General features: G+C 42.9%; 1 protein-coding gene across 4 annotated transcripts in view; it reads left to right on the top strand.

Moving 5' to 3' along the window:
* Positions 1-21096, top strand: part of Nadk2 (NAD kinase 2, mitochondrial) — a 41095-nt gene continuing 19999 nt past the window's right edge. Inside the window, exons 1-5 of one of the 4 annotated variants that reach the window (XM_028875613.2) lie at positions 1-517; positions 13214-13302; positions 14122-14210; positions 15271-15352; positions 20652-20735. In XM_028875613.2, the coding sequence (XP_028731446.1) occupies positions 260-517; positions 13214-13302; positions 14122-14210; positions 15271-15352; positions 20652-20735 (602 nt within the window). In that variant the 5' untranslated portion in view covers positions 1-259. Of the gene's footprint in view, positions 518-656; positions 787-12948; positions 13092-13213; positions 13303-14121; positions 14211-15270; positions 15353-20651; positions 20736-21096 lie in introns of those variants that run through there. The other 3 variants (XM_028875612.2, XM_028875614.2, XM_037209395.1) reach the window with 3 other exon arrangements.

Below are 21096 nucleotides of genomic sequence, written 5' to 3'. Positions count from 1 at the left end.
GCCACTGCGCAGGCGCAGGGAGGAAACGGATAAACAAACAAATAACCCCCACCACCCGTAGGCCAGCCCCGCTCCCCGCCCCCCTGTCCCCCACCCCACCCCCAGGTCCTCGCCGGGGCTCCCCGGCCGCGCCAGCGTCTGGGCACGTTCCCCCCTAGTGGCGCGTCCCACGCACGTCCCCGCACTTAACCACTGCGCGCCCGGCGCGCGTGCTGGCGGCGGCGGGGAGTGCGAGCCTGCAGCCGCAGCCCCGCGGACCATGACTTGCTACCGGGGCTTCCTGCTGGGCAGCTGCCGGCGCGTGGCGGGAGGCCGGGCGGCTCTGCGGGGCTCGGGCGCGGACGGACGGCGGCCCCTGGGGCACGGGCAGCCGCGCGAGCTGGCGGGCCGTGGCAGCCCCGCCGACGGCGGCTTCCGCCCCTCGCGGGTGGTGGTGGTGGCGAAAACCACCCGCTACGAGTTCGAGCAGCAGCGGTACCGCTACGCCGAGCTCTCGGAGGAGGACCTGAAGCAGCTGGTGGGTCCTGGCGGGGGACGGCCGGGACGGGGGAGGGGTGGCGGGGTGGGGTGGGGTGCAGCTGAGCCCCGCGGGGCACAGGGCACCCGCAAAAGCCCGACGGCCTCCCTCCGATTGCCTGTGTCCTCCTCCCACCCCCCACCCCCAACTCGGAGCGTGGGAGATTGGCGTCCCGAGCCCTCCCTGGAGGGGCCCCTGGAACCGGGACTTGGGAAGCCACGTGTGCCCTCGCCCCGGCCTCGGGAGCACTGACGCCGATCGCTGACAAGGTGAACCGGTGGCTTGAGGGTTGTTCGCCTTGGGGACCTCTCCCCAGGCCGCCCCGAAGGAAAAAAATAAAATTCCCGTGCGCGGCTGCTGGCGGCGGAGAGAGGGCCGTGGTGCCACGGACACACCCCCTTGACGCCGGGGGACCTAGGCCTGGCCAGGGAAAGCCCTGCTGGAATGTAGTCGCTGGTCCAGGGTCTCTGGCCACTTGAAAAGCGCCCGGGACAGCGTGGCAGGAAAGTTGACCTGAGATGTGTTTTTGTGTAGGAAGGTCAGATAAGGGACAAGTAAGCAGGATAATGGGTGAAAGGAAGAGCCTGTCCCCCTGAAGTAACAGTGCCTCTGCGATACACTGTATTTGATATATTTACTAATAGCCTTGCCAGGTGTACAAAACCAGGCGTGTATGTGTGTGGGAGGGATTGAACCCAGAGTTTGAGCTTCCCCATTTTCGAAAAATTTGATTTTTGTGCTACACAGTAACTTTAGGGAAATGGGCTGTTTGTTGGCAATTTATCTAGATTCTAGGTAAATTTTTTAGATTCTAGAAAGCTCCCCATTGAACGTCGGTAATTGTTGACTCCAGGCACCCGAAGGCTTTAGAATTAATTGTATATAACCATTATTCAGTTATGTACAAGAGTAGGTAGGCTGCCTATTCTTAAAACCTGGTGATGCTTTGTAATACCATTTGGGGGGGGGCAGGGGAGATATAGGAGAAACACATTGCAAATCTTCGCTTAGCTATAGCATCCTGTCAGTCTTGTTTGATTGGCAAATTGAAGGGCCGCTTGGTAGAAGGCAGTGTGCAAATTTATTGTCTCTTTCTCCCAAGTGTTTATAGAAAACATTTGCGTTATTAGAGAATATCAGCACTTTGCCTGGGGTAGTTTGTGTCATCGACTGAAATGAATGCAACGAGGGGGGATTGTTGGCCAGATGGAAGCACACGGTTTCTATTTTGGAAAAAGAGGTGTGTCCTTTTGGTTATACGCCCGACTTTTGCAAGGTTCACCTTTTAGAAATTGTGAAACACCATGTATGCTTAGCCTCACACAATTTTATCTAAGACTCTCTAGACTTAAAATGATACACTCAAGAAATAGACAAACAAAAGTGAACTAGTACGTTTCAAGTCCGCAGTACAGAGGGTGGGATTGTTGCCAGGAGCTTGAGGTGCTGCTTGGTTCTGTGTGACCGACTCCCTTTGCATTGTTCAACTTCTCTTGACCTCCTGAGTGAAATAAAACGTTTGTACTGTAATGTTAGCTTTTAAAAGTTCATTCACCTAGTTCCCGATGGGTTGGCCTAAATAGCTCCCAAGGTCCTTTCTGGAGCTGGCATTTTGAAATTATTTCAAGGACACTGGAAAACGGGTGGTATTGAATTGAGATTAACTTTTTTTAAAATCTCTGAACTAGATCACTACTAATGAAACCTCTTAAAATGTAGGGGTAATTGGTGTCTTTAAAATCTCAAATTCCCTCTTTGAGTGGAGAAATACCTTAATATATAGTATTTGACTGTCACTGGGTGATGCTCTTAGAATAAGACAGCTTTGAGGTATGACTTCTGGGCTGTACAGTGTTGTGATCGCCAAGAGACGGAGGCGGAATAGGGTTTTGTTGCTGCCATGTTATTGGATTTCTTCCTTACCGATAGGAGTTGGTTTTGCATTGATGTTAAGGCAGCTTTTGCAGTGAGATTGCATTAGGTGTAGCCTGGATAAGAAGAGCTGAGGAATACCAGTCTGTGTGAAGTTCTGCCATGGTATTCTGTAGAAAGTAGGAAAAAAGAATTTCACATTGTTTGTTATATTGTTGAGGTAGAACTCAACTGAGGTGCATGAATTGGTTGTAAAAGAAAATAACTAAGAGCCTGTTTCATGCCACTGGTACTTAGGGCTACGGAGTCCAGAACATCATGATAACATGATTGTGTATGAGAGCATTCTCTTTTGTTACGCTTTTTTTTTTTTAATAGTGCAAAATAGGTCTCTATTTTGGGTACTTATTTAAAATACACACAGTAGATGCTGGCCAGAGTGTCCGTGTAGTTTTCTTTCCTGAAGCATCTGGTTTTCTGCCTTTGTAGAAAGGCAAAGAGTTACATGAAATGTCTTTTTAATTGATGAAGCCTGTACAAGGATAGGATTATATCCTTCAGCTTGGGGCAGAAGTTCACCTTTCTGTTGATCTTCCTGGTAATATTGCATTATTTCAGTCTTGCCTTTCTTCCCATTGGTTGATTCATGGTTTATCAGAAGCTGGTGGCAGAGGCAGAGCTTTTATTAACCAGACACCTAGATAGCTACACGTTAGACTTTAGATGAAACAAAACTGATTTGGCAAGGATATTCTTGCCAAAACCACACTTTGTCAGCCAAAGAAAAGGTTTTATTTAAGATACTTAATTGTACAAATAGATAGGAAAGAAGCAGTTTCTGTCTTGCTTTCTCCCATTCTGTTGTAGCCTCAGAGGATCCATGTTTAATGGCTTCTGTTTTTAGATACAACAGGATGAAATAAGTTCACTTAATGACACATCTCTTGGATTAAATTATTTCTGCTTATTGTCTTCATAGCTGGTTTTTAGGTGGAGATGTAATGCCTTGCTGTTGTTTCCTTTTGTTTTGGGGGAAAAAAAAGATGGGTGGCTTAGGTTTAGTAAGTAACTCCTGGGCAGATAATTCTCTTCTACATAGATGCAGTCCCCTGTGTAAGTAGTTAGCACATTAAAGAAAGTGATCTGGGGTGCTGCCAGGGCCTCTAACTGGTTACTGTCAGATCTTCCAGCCACAGGCACCAGAGCGATCTATCTAAGGGTGAACATCTGGCCTCTTGGCTCCTCTGTGTGTCAGTACCCAGAAGCTCCCTTTATCACCCAGGGAATTTACCAAAGTGCAGATTCCTGAACCTTCCCCCTCACGGTTCTGATTCCGTGTGGAGAATTCCACCCCTTTGCTTCTCTGAACCATATGCCTAAGATTACTATGGATGAATCCTAGAGATCTACAGTTTTATTTTTTAAACCAGTTTCCTGTGTTTTCAATTGGTTCCCAGATCATACTTGGAGAAACACTGTATTTCAGTAACCTCTTCATAGACAGGGACTCTTGTCTCCCTCTTGGACTTCATTACTTAATATTTCTAGAACTTCACATTTTGGCACTTTCAAACAGTTTTAATTTTCGTTAGGTATGCTGATTTAATTTGAACTCCTTATGGATCTGCGGCCCATTAAAACTGTTCAAAATGTAAAGCAGTGCTGCATAATCAAAGTCTTCCCTTGGTGTCACCTTTTATTCAGTGTCGGCCCCTGCAAGTGACATGTTCATCCATGTCTTGTGTTGTGTTTCCTTTTGGAAATAGTCCTTGTGCATGAGTAAGTGTAGTGAGGTGCTTTTTGCTTTTCCTTTCTTTCTTTTTGAAAAAAATTATTCTTTGTGTCTTTCACATCAGGCATCCCTGATCTCACCCATTTCCCATCTCCTCTTTATCTGTACATGTTTACATGCAGGTGCTCATCACAGTCATTGGTTTGGTTTGAGGCCTCTGGTCTCTGCTGCACTATCAACACTGGGCTCTCACTGGGACTGTTCCTGGACATCCTGTTGCTGCCCTGTGTCGTGGGGATCCTGTAGTCCTGGGTCTGCAGGACTCCCCCCCCCCCCCCAATGTTCCAGCAGATCACAGTTGGGGTGGGCCAACACTTAACCCTGGTTCTGGGCCTGGGTAGTTGCAGGGTTGGTCAGCTGGCCAGCTCCCCCCCCCACCCCCAGACTGAGCTCTCCAGCATTGCCCTGGCTAGTTCACCCCTTGCAGCCATGAGCAAGGGATGGGGCCAGTTCTTCCGCTTTCACACCCTCAGGGTTGGTCCTTCAGGGCCAGCTCTACTGTGTTGTCCAGTCTAGGTGTAGGGTCCACTTTCTTTCCCAAGTGCTGCAGCTGTTAAGGGTGATGTCAGCTCCCGTGCCCACTACCCACCACAGGTGGCAGGGGCAGGGGGGAGTTGCTTTTTTCTATACCTCATCTCATTTTGCTCAAAGATAACAGATTATTCTGTAGCTTTTCTTTAGCATAGCAGTATTTATGCCGATTCTCACACAGAGTATTCGCATTCTGTTATTTTAACGGTACATACGTATCATTCCATTTTGTGCATGTGTCTTGTTTAGGTTGGTTTAATTTTCTGTCAGATACACCTCCTCCGTTAACCATCTTGTGTTCATACATGTGAGAATGAAGTTCTAGTACAAATACCCCAAAGCAGAGGGAATCAAAAGGCATGTGCATACAAGATTTTAATAGGTCTCTCAGAGAGTGATCTTGTATATGATGGTTAATCTTCATTGCTATCCTGACTGGGATTAGACTCACCAAGGCGACTCTTTTCTGAGTAGGTCTATGAGGATGTTCTGAATTGGTTAGCTGAGGAATGTGCATAGCATCATGCCATAAACTACTGGACTGAATCACTAGTGAAAAGCAGAAACTGAGCTCAGAGTTGGCATTCATGTCTTACTGCTTTTTTTTATTTTTATTTTTATTTTTATTTATTTATTTATTTTTTTTCGAGACAGGGTTTCTCTGTGTAGTTTTGTACGTTTCCTGGAACTCACTCTGTAGCCCAGGCTGGCCTCGAACTCACAGCGATCCGCCTGCCTCTGCCTCCCGAGTGCTGGGATTAAAGGCGTGCATCACCCCCCACCCCCCCTTGATGGTGGACACAGTGTGAGCAGCAGCTTGTACTCGGGCTGCCCTGTCGATCCTGCCAGAATGGACTGTCTGCCTTCAAACCTGGATCCAAAGTTAGCCATCCTTTCCCTCCTTACGCCACTTTTTTTTTTTTTTTTTTGTCATGACAGCCAGAAAACCAACACGGGATGTTCATTTCCCAGCGGTGTGTGGGAGAACCTACCTTTTCATAAATGGTTTATCAGAAGTTTGCATCATTGCTAACTTGACTTAATCTGCATCTGTTGGTGTCTTTACTTTAGCAGTCCAGTTTGTCTAATGTTTTTCTCTGTTCTCCAATCCCTGTTCACCCTTTCAGGTCAGTTTCAGACTGAAACGTTTCAGACGTCCTTGATATTCGCTATGCTTTGCCTACCAAGGTCGTGCTGAGTATTATGACGGCACGATGAAAAATACCAGTCTGTGATGATTTCTTCCGTAGACTGTCAGCTATTTAGGGGCAGGTGTTCTGTCTTCTCATCATGCTGTCTACCTTCCAACCCCCGTTGAGGTCTCGGGGAAGTGATTCTGATGTTCTTTGGAATGGCGTTCAGTTCTTTTCTTCCTGAAGCTGGTACCAACTTTTTTCTCATCCTAGGCCTTATCGCCATCTGGCAGTATTCCGGGTTAGTTGGTAAGGCAGAGATTGCCAACATAGGCTCTTTAAAGGGGGTTCAGGCTTAAAATGTTTGGGAAACAAACTAAACAAAGCATGATTTTTATTGTTTTGTCAGAAAAGATTAAGTTATGTGGGACATAATTTGGAAAACAAAGGCTAAAAGTATACTTCATTCCATAAATATTTACATTCAGGAAAAAAAAAAAAAGACCAGCAAGCAGTATGCTTTCCTCTTTTCTTCCCCAGCTTTCTCCTCTGGGCCGCTGCCAGGATTTCCAGCTTGCCTGCTCTGTGGGTTTTCTTTTAAGCTGAAATAAGATTGTCCCCGAGCTTTCAAAAAGAGAAAGATTGAATGTCACAGCAGCTGAAATGTCCTGGTTTTCTCAGTCTTCACTGTTACCAGCATTACCTGGGAAGTGTTAACTTCAAGTGTGTGGCCAACCAGCTTTCCAAACCCTGATCCCTCTTCCTGTGATCTTAATTGGGGGAAGGAAGTTCTGCATAGATGCAAGTGTTTGTTCAGTGATGCATGTTTATATCTTAACCAGAGAAGTTCAAGTTGACCACTTCACTCTTACTCATATGTAACAGAAATGCATACTTTCAAATACCTGCCACTGTGACAGTTATTCCATGCCTTAGAGAAATTATATTTTGTTTTTCTTTATGATGAACCACTAGATCTGCATCGTGTAGGTAATTAGACCAATTTTTGCAACATATTAGCATTGCCACCCAACTGAAAGTTTGACTTGGAGTCGCACTGATTTGTCATTCCAAAGCAGGTTGCTTTTCTTTCTTTTCTTCTTTTTTAGATTTATTTATTATTTTATGTGCATTGGTGTTTTGCCTGCATGCTTGTCTATGTGAGGGTGCCAGATCCCTTGGAACTGGAGGTACAGGCAGTTGTGAGCTGCCATGTGGGTGCTGGGAATTGAACCTGGGTCCTCTGGCAGGCAGAGCATCCTGTGCTCTTAACCACGGAGCCATCTCTCCAGCCCCCAGTAGGTTGCTCTTCTAAGATCACTGAGGTGAACTAAAAACGTGTTGTGTTTAACATTAAGTTCGTTTTACACTGCTGGTGTCAAACCCAGGGCCACGTGCATGCTGGGTAGTGCCCTGCTGTTAAGCAACAGCCCCAGTAACATGCAGTGCGAATTTTTTCTTTCTTTTTTTTTTTTTTTTTTCCTTTTTTTTTTTTTTTTTTTTTTTTTTTTTTTTTTTTTTTTTTTTTTTTTTTTTTTTTTTTTCTCTCACTTTGCCAGTGCTCCTCCAAATCCCTCCTCTCCTCCTCTCTCCCCCCCCCCCTCCCCCTAAAATCCCTCCCCCCTCTTCCTGCCTTTCCTCTCCTCACTCCCTATCCCTTCCCTCTCCCCTCTCCTCCCCTCCCCTCCCCTCCTCCCTCCCCTCCCCCTCCCTCTCCTCCCCTCCCCCCCCCCCCCCCCCCCCCCCCTCTCTCCCGCTCCCTCTCCCCCCTCCCTCTCCCTCCTCCTTTTCCCTCCTCACTCACTGAAATCTGCCAGCCTCTGCCTCCCAAGTGCTGGGACTAACGACGACGCGCGCCACCACCGCCCAGCTGTGCAGATGGTTTTATATTGGTATGGCTCTCCAAAAATACTTATAAAATTTTATACATCTTTAAAACTTACAGTAATGATACAGGGTTTAGAGTATGTGCCTGGTCTTTACAAATTTGCATGCATTCACTGTTGTTTTTAGAAGTTATCTATCTTGATACAAATGTCTGCTATATAGCATTCCTCTTTGGGGGGTAACCACAGATTGTTTGCAGTTGTTCTGTTTTATCTTTGAAAATGTGATGATTATTGTGTGTACAATGTGTTTGTGCACACGTGGTTTGTGTGTGGGTGCACATGTCACTGTGTGTAGGTGGGGGTCAGAGGACAGCTTGGTGGAATTCTCTCCCTCCACCTTTTCACGTGTTCCGGGGATGGAACTCTAGCTTCCAGGCTTGAGTGACAGGTGTCCTGGCTTGTGTAGCCGTTTGGCTAGCCCTGGTTTTCGTGCTGTCAAGGACAGTTCTAAGTAAAAATACGTTTTTCATAAGCATTGAATGGGTTCCCCAATCTACAATTTATCACCAACACTTAGCAAGCTTTCACATTTTTACCAGTATGGTAAGAGTCAAATGATCCCTTTTATTTTTAGGATGTTACTAAGTGTTGAAGGATGGAAGAGTTTGCGTGTGTGAAGAGAACAAAGACTGAAGTTTGTCTTACAGCAACAAAAGCTTTACATTGTGACTCAGTACTAACTGGAATAAAATGCTACAGAAAGCAGTTTAACCTAATTTAATAGAATGCATGGTATTTTCTGTTTAATTGAAATGCTGACTGTTCTAACCGACTCTAATGTATAGCAGTTGTGGTCAAACAGGTAGGCTGGGCGAGACAAGAGAATATTAACTGTAATTCTAAGAGTCCTCATCCTCTCTTAAATGCTTTCGAGACTCTTGGCAGTGGAATCCAGTCGTAGGTAGGCCTGGCTATCTTCAGAGGAGTGAGTGAGGAGGATGAGGTTTTGATCTCGTTTGAGTATTTGGGGACTAGGATGAAGACAACATCTCTGGTCTTGATGGTTAGGTTTGGGATGGGAGTTTATCAGACTTTGAAGGGATTAGTCTAGAAAAATCCAGAGGCAAGCTTCTCCAGTCATCTCTGTAAGAGTTGATGTGGTCCAGAGCTGAAGATGGCATTGTGGAATTTCATACATGACATGGTTTGGAAAAAGCGTACACACAGCAGTAGATAAGCTGGCCGACTGGCTGTGGAGCTAGACTGAGAGACCCGAGGGTGGCAGCTGGGGGTTTTCAGTTGACTGAAGAAATGATACCTTTATTAACAGGTACGTGATTCCCAGAGCACAGTGAGAGTGGGGCCATGCAGTTGTTCGATACGATGGGGTGAGAACTAGAACTGGGTGGGATGCTAAGGGAGACATTTGAAAATTAAAGTCTATGGATCAAAAGAAGTTAGAGCTGACAGGACAGGTTTCGTTACCACCTCATACTCGGCAGGCCAGGTCCCGGGACTGAAAGTCACTCAGGGCAGTGAAGGGAGAGCAGAGGGAGAGCTGAAGATGGAGGAGCCTTAACGATAGCGACAATAGGGAGGCTGTCAACAGAGTGAACAGAACGAACACTGGCCAAGGCAGCTGTGATGGAGGGAAGGGAGCATCTGTGAGGTAAAGTTGCTCGAACCCAGGATCAGCCTTCCGGAGTGGGTGCTGCAGGCCGGAGCCCGAGAGGCGAGCAGTTGATTTTTGTAGCCACTGAAAAGGTGCACACACATCTTTTCCAGGCAGTTTTGAGTACTAGCAAGTCACCTAGTTATGTGTATGAAAGGATGATTGAATTATATCTAGTGAGGTTACATAGCAAACTTTCATTATCTTGCAAGATCGTGTATTTCATATGTGCTAAGAACACTTTATTGACCTTTCATGGAAATGAAAGAGTCCAAAATAACAACACTTAACTGGTAAAACAAGTTTTAAAAATTTGTAATTGTAATGAGTTTAAGCCAAGCTAAAAAAAATTAGTAATAATGTGAAAGTGCTGAAGGCCACTTAGAAAATTCATAATTAAAACCTCTGTAAACTGTGGCAGATCTGTTCTCAGTCTCTGTTCTTTCATCCCTCTATGTGTGGTAACGTCACGGCGATAAGAGAAGGCGTGTTGGGTTTTGGTGATTTTTGTGGAAGAAACTATCGCTTATAATGAGATATTCTGTCTACAGATTTATTTATTTGTTTTAGATTCTACTTTTTCTAACTTGAATAATAATTTTATTTATCTCTTTAATGGAAATCATTGACATTTTTGAAAAATAACTATAAATGAATGTATTTCTGAATATGTAATATGGAACCCTGCAAAGTTGAGAATATATTCTAGATTTCTCTAACTTTTTAATTGTAAGCCCTTTTACAGGAATTCATTTGTACTTGATATTTTCTGATGAAGGTGAGTTTTTTAGGTGTTGGAAGCCGCTGTTTTCAGGGAGATAGCTATCCATTCCCCCACAGTTTGTGTTTTGCGCTAACTTCAGTGCTATTTACATGGTGGTTCAGAGTAGTCTAGTTGTTTCTAAAGTGTTTCCCAGACTGTTTTGCTGCTTATCCGCTTAGCCCTTGTTAGTGAGCCCAGTTCCTCCACCAGCTCCTCCAGCTCGTGTGTCAGAATACTGCAGCAGTGTGTTCTAGGTAAATGTTGACCCTAACGTAGAGAGAGTGTTTTCACAAGAAGAAATTTGAGATAAAGACATTTCTGCTCCATTGCTAATCTTCAGCTTCATTTCCTGCAGCTTGCTGAGAACCAGGAAGTAAGAACAAAAGTCTCAGCCTGTTTATGTCTCTTGTTCCAGGGTGTATGTTCATCAAGTCCAACCAAAAGTGGGAACAGAAGATACAACATTTGGGCAGGTTATTAAAGTCTGGGGGCCAGCTTCCCTTAAGTTTTGTTTCTGGCAAGTGAGAAATGATAAATTTGATGACATAATTCTGAAAGATTTATTGTACATTCAGAATAGTTATCATCACCCTGGGCTATTTGTAGTTTCCACTTAATACATTTGATTGAACTCAACTAATATTTAAATAAACAGTAGCTGGGTACTCAAATACTTGGTCACTTTACATTTTTAAAATCGTAGTTTCTAGCTTTATGAAGTGTTCATTCCTCACGTGAAATCATGTGTGGTATTACTGTAACAAAATAATATATTTCCTCCACTTCTTGGCCTCTCCTCAGTCCTGACCAGGTCTCAGAGATTGCCCGGGAGGCAGGTTGTCGCTCAGGTTGTCATCTGCTTATGCACTCGTGGTTCTTTTCTGAGACGTGCATCCCCAGCACCCCCAACAAACATGAATGAATGAATGAATGAATTCACTCAACAAATAACTTACCCAGTAACCATGTCCTGAGAGTATACTGGTGAACAAGAGGATATCACTGCTTTTGTGTTAATTAATTATATTCTAGGAAAGGGACAGGAACAGGGTTTTTTTTTTTTTTTTTTTTTTAATACACTCATAGTAATTTTAAGTGTGGCAAATTCAACGGAGGGAACTAATAGACTTTGGGATAGAGTGTTTTGCCCCATCCCCAAAAGTAATTGGTTTTGCATCTGTGAGCGATAAGTATGCTCAGGGCCTTGGCTGTGTTAGTGGTTGCACTGTCTTTGTACTTCAAGGCTGAGAAGAGCCAGGGTTGGGCTTCAGGAGGGAGGCCATTCTAGAAAGTGCAAAGAAAAGAGTGGCGAGGAGTTGTTAGGATGCTCATAGCTGATCGCCGACGTGTTAGTGATTGGGTGTCTGTGTGGGGAGTAGACTGTAGGCCCAGGAGCTGAAGAGAGGCGAGTGCACTTGTCCAAATCGTGCTAGTGATGAGCATAAAGATGTGCATTGATGGCGTCTATGATTTGGCCGTTGGATATGGGGATAAGGGAAGAGGTGGTCTCAAGTGTGACTCGAGCCTCCACTTGAGCTGTAGATGGGGAGTCCTTGGAGTAGAAATGAAGGGCTTGGTATTGAATATTAAAAGATAGATGCCTGTTAGCCATCTAAAGAAAGGCATTAAGTGGACACATGGGTCAATTTATGCTGAGTCCAAACTTTAGAGCTTGGGATAGCAGGTGGGATTCTTTAGCATCAATATACAGATTTCTTTTAAAGTCACAGAGCAGTGTAGCATGGAGAAGAAAGGCTTTTTTGGTCATACTCCTTGGGAGGTGGTTGATAGGAAGTTGTAGGTCTGAGTAATGAGGGACAGTAATCTAAAGGTGAGTGCTGTGCTCTTCCTTAATCAGAAACAAACTTGGTCTGTGTTCATTTGGTTAAGGTCAGTGAAGGGTCTTCTCCTTACCACTGTGGTCACTGCTGATTTGGCTGGAATTCAGTGATTCTAATGGACAGCAAGTAATTCAACTTATACGTCCGTCTGATGTGATCTGGCATCCATTTATTAATTTTCACAATAACCGAATGTTTTCCTTCACTCTCTCTTTTGGGACCCATACAGTTCTCTTTAAATGGAAGTGGGAAAAAACTACGTTAAAGCACTCTTAACCCAGTATTTGTAAAGAGAAGACCGGGAAGGCAGACATCAAAATATTAGCAGTAATCATTCCTAAGAAATAAGATATTTGGTTTTATTTTATTTAAAAAAGTGTCGTCCACATTAGTGTTATATTTGTAATCTTGCAAAAGTAAAATACAGTTGTCAAAAATAAATAAGTATTCTTTTCCAAAAAGTAAGACATAAGCCAGACATGGTGGCACATACTGCTGACACAGATACTTGGTAGGCTGAGGAAAGAGTGTAAATTTGAGGCCAACCTCTGCTGCACGCAGAGACCCTGACTCAGCCATTTCCCAAAGTAAAATACATACCAAATTATTTTTTTTAGAAGTTAGTTTTAATCTGCAATTTAGTAAGTAATGATAATATATTTATGATTTTATGTTGGACACATATTTTACATTTTTACTTTTATTATATTTTATACATATTTTACATTTTACATTATCCAATCTTTCAAGATGGTAAGATAAATATAAAATATTACTCGAATCAACTAGAAAGAATAATGCTTGAAGATTATAGTTCTGTATATTTGAAAGTTACCCTTTCTCCGAGACCTTCTCAGCCCTTTGTTTAGATGACGCAGGGCAAATTCCAAATAGGGTCCAAATGTGAACACAGGATCAGCAAACCCAAGTGGACCAAAGGTCAGCTAACTGCCTATAATAGTGATAGTTTGTCTTTGGTCTTCAGATAGCCACGTGTGATCTGGTAAAGGCATTTAAAAGTTACGTAGACTGTGCCTCTTGGAAACTGTTGACTGCATGCTTCACAAAACCTAATGCTGTATTTGATACTAAAATCAGGTTAAGATTTTCTGAAATCTGGCCTTTAGTTGAATTTGAACTGGTAGGTTTCATAGGTAGTTATTAAAATGTGCCTTTAAAATTTTTATTTTACATAGAGCTCTTAAATGACATTGTATTGTATGTAATATTTGGTGTAAAATGGCATTTCTTTTGTTCTCATAGCTTGCACTGAAAGGTTCCAGCTACAGTGGACTACTTGAACGACATCACATTCACACCAAAAATGTAGAACATATAGTTGATAGTTTACGGTAAGTCTGTGGGATGGCGTCCTAGGTGGGGTTTTATAGTCAACATTCTGACCGTATTTTGTATTAGCAGCTAATTCTTAGAATTTTAGTAAAGTCTGTCACATTTCCAGAAAAATATATTGAGGTTCAAAGACCCGACTTCATCATTTCTGAGGAAATTTTAATTTTACTCTTAAAATTCAGATTATTTTCAGTAAGTCCGTCTACTAGAGAAGTTCCATTTCACAGTTAGCTAAAGTACACAGCAGACTTCCTCTGTGTGTGTAAAGTTTTATTTCATGGAACAGAGTAATAGATATGAGTGTTCATTAAAGCATTTCTTGTGTCTAAAAATGACCACTGGAGAATCTTCAGTTTGCAACTGAGTAAGTTTAAGTGACTATAAAAGAGGAAATCTAAGAACATGCTAATCACGAAGTACTTTCGGTCGCTGCCACTCAATATTGGTTGAATTTCAGGCAATAGCTGTTTGGTTTTATAATGAATGTATAAGTTTTATGTAATGAATGTAAAACATTTTTACATTAAATTTCAGCATCAGAAACAGGAAAGCAAAATTCTGATCAATCAGTACTACTGTTAGTGATTTTAAAATTTGTTTTAAGGCACATGGAGATCTGGTTGTCAACTTTTATGCATTTGCTTCCTGCCCTGGCATAGTTAATTGGCTGTATCAGCTAACTTTACAAGCTACACCTCAATTTGTTTCTACAACAAAGATTTTACTTTTTTTTTTTTGTAAAAATCTGCCTCTTAGAAAACGTCCATGTCTTAGATATGTCACCAGGGGAAAACGTATGCAACTTCTTCTTATCCTAGGGATGAAGGGATTGAGGTTCGTCTAGTCAAGCGGAGGGAATACAATGAAGAAGCTGTTGGATGGGCAGATGCCATCATAGCGGCAGGAGGTAACTGCATCCCCCGAGACCAGGTGCTGGGATGTGGGGTCTCCAGTGAGCGTCATCTCCAGATACCTGGAGTTAGTGCTTGTGAATCCTTCAAGCCCTGCCAGACGGGTTTTTTGTTTGTTTTGTTTTGTTTTTGTTATTGTGTGTTTTTTCTTTATATTAGTTAATTTATAATTCTTGATGCTGTGAGGTTCTCTGTGTGTTCTTTAGTGTAGATTGACAGGTCTTACCTTCAGCTTCAAAAGATGATTTGTTAAGTGTATTTTGGTTTAATTATGACAATCCTAATAAAGAGCCAATTGTGATAATTTATTGAGATTTTCATTGTTTGGTCCCAGTGCAGCAACGTGTACTTTTTTTTTTTGGTTTTTGTTGTTAGTGGCCATTTTATCCAGCCTTAAATCAAAAGTAGTTGTTGGAGAGACTATATTAAAGTTGGATATGTTTTCACTAAAATGTCATAAATCGTTGGACCCGGTCAGGGAAGGACATGTTTGGGATTAGAGCAATGATGTCTAGTTGGGTCACATTATTGTCATTCGATGTGTTGTTGAGGTGAGAAATTCTTCCAGCCACCCAGGTGTGCAGGGCGGCCTGTAGGACAGCCTTCTAATGGGAACACTTTTTTTTTGTGCCAGTCTTGGCACTGTTGAAATCCTGTTTCAGTGCAACAGGCACCACACAGTAAGTACAGCAGGCCCAGCCCAGCTCAGCCCAGCAGACCCAGCACAGTACAGTAGGCCCAGCCCAGCCCAGTCCAGCAGGCCCAGCCCAGCCCAGCACAGTACAGCAGGCCCAGCCCAGTACAGCAGGCCCAGCCCAGCCCAGCCCAGCACAGCAGGCCCAGATCAGCACAGCAGGCCCAGCACAGTGCTGCAGGCCCCGACTCAGTACAGGTGTGGCCGAGTACAGCAGCTCAGGACAGTACAGAGATGGAGTAGGTGGAGGGGAAGCTGTTGTCAGTCAGCTAGGAAGGCGTGGTTGTTAAAACGACCCGTTTTCAAAGTGATGTTAAAACTGCTTTCTAAGACAAGTTTGGTTGTGTCTCATACTCTGTCAGGTGACGGCACGATGCTTCTGGCAGCGAGTAAAGTTTTGGACAGACTTAAACCTGTCATTGGGGTCAACACTGATCCGGAACGGTAAGCGAGAAGACGTTTATTTTGTGTCTGGTTTGTAGAACTGATTTTTAAATATCCTACATGCAGCTGTTTCTGCTTTGTTTTGTGCATTGCCTGTTTTTGATGAATCTTAAACTTTGGAATCTGTTCTTTATTGTCTCTGTGTGGTCATGATGTGGGGCTCTGTTGCTTCAGGGATTTTGCCATAGTACATGATGTTAGAGTTATCTTTGTTCCTGGTACCATGAGCATCAGAACATGTTCCAAAAACAATTCGGTGATAAAATGGGCGGTCAATCAAGTGATTGGTTGCCAAGACCCTTGCTAACTGATTCCTGTCTACCCTTCCTATGGTTGTCTTTTACATTTGTGGTCAGTCAGGTCTGGTGGAGTTTCTGCATTGGTTTCATTCGTCTGAAAGCCTTTGTTTTTCCTTCCCAACTTTACAGATGCGTGCTCTTTTCTTTATTCCAGCCACTTAGAGCCATGCCCATAACTGGACTTTATAAAATTCGTCTGGATTTTCCCACCTCCACAGTCTCATTTCTAGGAACACTCTCTTACCTTAATACCAGTCTTATCCCCTTGCAGATCTGCCCTTTAGTATCTGGTGCTCAGGTCTTCTCTGTTTTTCTCCATTTTATTTATTTCTTTGATGGCTGCATAAATATTTTTAAATAATTTCCTTTCTGCTCAATTCTAGATCCACCTGTCTGTCATCCTATTTATTCCTATATTAGGCTTGAAAAAAAAAATCACCTAGAAAAGAAAGTCTTAGAATCTTGGACTTGCTGACACTTCCAGCGTAGAGTCTTGGCCACTCACGCAGATCTTTACACCAAGCCTTCCCATCTCACCCCACTCCCCGTCTCCCCACTCAGGAGGACCTGCTCACTTTTGTATGCTCCTGCATCCTATTCTCGCTTGAGTGAGCCCTCCCATGTTCACAGAGGAGATGAAGGGAGGAGGTCTCCTTCTGTCACAGGTTCCGCTCCCTCCGATCCCTCTCAGCCTGCAGTCTCTCCCAGGCCTGTGCCTTTCCTGCCGCTCTGCATCTTGGTTACTGCCCCTTTCGGTTCTCTTGAGCCCCCAGACGTAGCTTGCGTCCTCACTTCCCAGCTCTGAACTTTTGAGCCGTTTCTGGATTTGTCCTCAACAAGTTCACTGATACTGTTTAAGCGACATCCTGAACCCAGCAGACACTGTAAGTTCTGTCTCTCTGGGTTGGGGGTTTTAAGCATATCATTTATAAGATTCTTGTCTTCCTACCTCTGTGATTTCTGTTTCTTTAAAGGGACTTATTTTTGGTCACAGTTCTATAATGCTGTTTTCATAGATTGTATTCTGGGACCTTTTGTCTTCATTGTCTAGAACATCCTCTGCTTCCGTCCTTATCCTTAATCCGCCCGCTGCAGTCACTGATGCTTCATACTGTCTCAAAGTCTTACAGTGACGCCCCATGCCGCCGAATAAGTCTGGTTCTTAACTGTGATGAGCCCAGCCAACCCACCCTACCTTTCCTTGGATTTTTTTTTTTTTTTTAAGTTTTAACACTTAGATTCTTTATCTTAGGAAATGGTCCACAGATGGTTACCTTCATGAACCACAAGACTTCATTATCTGCTGGTTCCTGTTTTCTGTCCCAATTTCCTGTTATTTTCATTTCTTTTTTTTTCCATGCTGTTCTAGCAAATTGGCTTTTTGTCAGATGTATTAAAAAAGCAGCTTGTCTACAAATGGTCATTGCTTTTCTCTTCTGCTTCATTTTTGGTTAATGGAACCATTACCTGTGATGGAGTTGTGACTACTTTCTTATTTCCTCACCAAACTGTGAATAAATTCTAGGAATTCTGCCTTTGATTCTTCCTCTCAAAAAAAATTTTTAAATCCTTTGACAATTTTAATACTGTGAATTTTTTTCATATTCTCCTTAACTCCTTCCAGATCCACCTTCACCTCCCTCACCCCCTCAACAATCTGACTTTTTTTTTTTTTAACCTGTTTATTTCAATATGTGCTGTCCATATAGTTCTGGTTATGGGGGCTCTCCACTGGAGTGTGGTTGACCCACCAGGAGCCACACACTAATAGCAATCCGACTCTGCTTTTCCTAGAAGCTGTCAACTCTCCATAGCTCTTGAATTAGACCCAGGGCTCATGAACCCCTCTCACTCCATGCCAGATAGTCTGACTTGATCATGCACAGGCTTTGTCCAGAACCTGCCATGTCTAGAAGACACAGTTGAGTCCATCTCTTACAATTTTCACTGCTGCTAAACATCGCTCAGGCCTTCATAGGCTGTTGTGGAAAATACTTTAGTAACCACGTGTTCAAACAGAGAAGCCTATGGGGGACATTTACACATCACTCCTGGTCTTTTTTTAAAGTGCACGTCTGATTATAGTTGCTCCTTAATTAAACTCTTTTCCAGTTCCCCTGTGATCTTCAGGGTGCATTGCAAATCCCTTAGCTAAGATAGACGCTCTTTTGCCATCTGCTGCTTCTCTGCTCTTCTGGTTTCATCTGTAACGTCGTCACAGGCACTGTGTAGTCTTCTGTTGAAAAAAGTGCATGGGTGGATTTAAACTGCCCGGAGCAGCCCAGAATCTTCCGAAGAGGCTCAGAGTGAACGCTAACCATGTGAGCATCTGTTCACACCTTGCTTGGAGACCTACCCAGACGAGTGTTGGCTCTGGCCAGAGCCTTTGTTGACATAGGAGGTAGTAGATGATTGGAAGGAGTGAGGGAGCTCTCCAGAAGGCCTGTGCTATTTTCATGCTTTTTGTATGCTGCTGCCAAGAGTGTGCTTGTGCTCGGGCCAAGCTTATCCGTGGCCGTTCGTTCCCTCAAGATGGCGTGTCAAAATATACTGCTGTAGTTCGTAGTCAAGCCTCAGAGACCTCAGCTGGTCTCCCAACTCCCTGCACAGACTGCATGTAACTAACCTCTTCCTGCCTTTTCTGCCTGTCTCAGCTGTTACCCAATTAATTCTTTTCAGTATAGAACCTTGAGTCTCAGTTTCTCTAACATTAACGTAGTTTTAAACACAGTATTCAGGAAACATCTGAAGAATGAATGTATTTAAATGATCGTAGGGAACAGGCCTAGGCCTTCAACCCACCTGAATTAATGTTCTCTGAGATTAAGAAAGTAAGATCATTAGTTTAGTAATTAACCTTTGTTTTTCTTCAGTGTTGATGTATGTAGGTATTAGCAGTTCTTAATAGCCTATTTTTATATCATTACCATAAGAGATTGTTAACTTGAATGATTTTATGGTTGAATTGTATTTTCTTTGAAAAGCTGGCTTTAAGTCACAAGCCTGTCACATTGGAGGCCTTAGATTTGGCTATGGAGGCAAGAAGACAAAACAAAGAACTCTTAAAAATCTATTCTTCTAAATAGAAAATAGAGAAAAGGGAAAGCTGTATTTATTAGTACCTTGTCATGAAGTCAAAGGTCATCTGGGGCTGCAGGCATTTGAGGGTTTCCTTTGGTCCGAAACATTAGCTTTAAGATGGCTAGCTCACATGGACTCAGTCTGAATTAAAAATATTATTCAGTTGGTTTCTTCTGTCTTCCGCACTCACTCTCCTGAGCCTGGTAAATAATTAGCTTTGAATGTCATAGTAGTCAGCCTTCATTAGTATCCTAATATTTCCACTCTGTGTGGCTGCCATCTTGCTCTCTTTTTTCAGTCAGGGCTGGCCAGTGAGGCCAGGGAACTGGTGTGATACTGCAAATTCTAAGCCATGTTCTAAGTGATGTATTGCAGCTTCTGTGTTGGTTTGCTTATTGACTGGTCAGTTACCATGATACTGACATCAGTGTACTTACCCCGATGAAGGAAGGCTCGCATCAGAGGAACTGAGACCTCCTGCTTGTAGCTGGCACTAGCTTGCCTGCCTTAAGCAGCCTGAGAAATGTATCAAGTAGCCTAAGTCAGGCCTTCAGATCCCTGGAGGCCAAGCTAGTGTCTGAGTGTATGACCTCCTAAGAGAGTGTAACCTTCTGTGGACAGTAGTTTAGACTTGTACTTCATTTAAGGAGATGTTTTCCATCAAGTGACTGTGTTACCTTTTATATAGTAAACATTGTGTAAAGTATTAGTGGATATACACATTTTAGAAGCCTAGAGGATGGATGTAGTTCAAGTGGACCAGGCTTACAGTCTCAGCACCCAGACCTGTAAGCAGTCTGTGACACCAAACAATAACAAAAAATTAAAAAAATGAGGTTCTATCTGTTATTGACCTCTGTAGATGGAGACATTGCTTAATTGTACTTTGCAAAAACTTCTTTTTCTACTCATTAATTTACATTTTATAATATAATAGTTTCTTATCAAGACTTCTTTTTGGCGAGGTCTCCTCAGCCTTTCCTTCAAGACTAGAGCACCACAGGAATGAGGATAATGAAAATTTCTGGATATCATTAGGCGCCATATCTTGTCAGTGTCCTGTAGCTACTTAAAAGGAATCTTCCACTTGGTAATTTTCAGTTATTTATTTTATAGATTTTATTTTTAATTATGTATATGTGTCTGTGTGGGATATAGTCATGTGAGTTCATGGCCATCAGAATCAGGAAAAGGTGTCTGTTAGGTGCCCCGGAACTAGAATACAGATTGCTTGTGAGCCATCTGGCGTGGGTGCTGGGAGCTGAACTCTGGTCCTCTGGAAGAGCAGGACATAATTCTCAACCACAGAACCATCTCTGCAGCTTTGCAAGTCCTTTTTCAGTTGTCTTCCGCGTCAGTCTGTGAATTCCTTCAAGTTCATCCTTAATATAGTTTGAATAAGTGAAAGGTTATTTTGGGATAAGCTCTCTCAGTTCTTTTGCTTAAGGATAACTTAAGTGATTCAAAATCCTTTCACATTTTGATTCCACACATTTCACAGTTTGATTCTTTAGAATAACCTTGTGTGGTTGGTGCTCATGACAGTTTTAGAAATAATCCTAAATGACTTATCTGAAGTTAATAGTTAAGTAATTTAGAGGTATGGGGAAGGATCCCACTCGACCACTGGGTAAATTGGCAAGGTGATTGGTAGCAGAATTTTGCTGTTATTGGTTTCATCATAGTGTGGAAACATAGGTGTAATTCTGTTTTGTTAAAGCTGGTTGTAGACTATCATTGGTTTAGTCTTTGTTGTTGTTATTGAAAGTACAGACAATTTGTGGCAGAAATGAAGTTTAGGGTTGAAATTTAGAAAAATTGGTCTCTAATTTTTGTAGTTTGGTGATGCTCTGAATTTTTTCTCCTTTCCCCACTTTCCTCCACCCTTTATTTCACCCGAACATCCCTTGACATCGCAGGTCTGAAGGTCATTTATGTCTGCCTGTTCGATACACACATTCCTTCCCTGAAGCCTTACAGAAGTTCTCTCGTGGTGAGTTCAGGTAGGAAGTTCTTATTCTTCGGATTTGATTCTGTAATAAATCTGTGCTGCTGATGCTTTCAAAAAGAGGACAAGCAGATAAACTGGGGTACTTCATTGTTACAAAAGTAGCTGTAAAGAATTCAAGGAGTCAGTTACAGATCTCTCCTACCTTCTCCTAGTCCAGTTAGAACAAAGAGAAAACGTGACAATTGTTGCTCGACCTATAATTGCAAATGAAGATTTTACTCCTTCAGCCAGAGGGAAGTTACTCTACTTTATTTAAAGTCTTATCACTAATACATGTTCTTGGCATTTGGTAGAAAGATAGTTCAAGCTGTTCGGTAAAATTGAGGAATCAGTTTTATATTTGTACTTTTAAC

The sequence above is a fragment of the Peromyscus leucopus genome, chromosome 11 (genome assembly GCF_004664715.2).
Source record: "Peromyscus leucopus breed LL Stock chromosome 11, UCI_PerLeu_2.1, whole genome shotgun sequence".
NCBI classification, from domain to species: Eukaryota; Metazoa; Chordata; class Mammalia; order Rodentia; family Cricetidae; genus Peromyscus; species Peromyscus leucopus.
The sequence above is the reverse complement of the archived record's forward strand: the minus strand, read 5'-3'. Positions and strand labels throughout refer to the sequence as shown.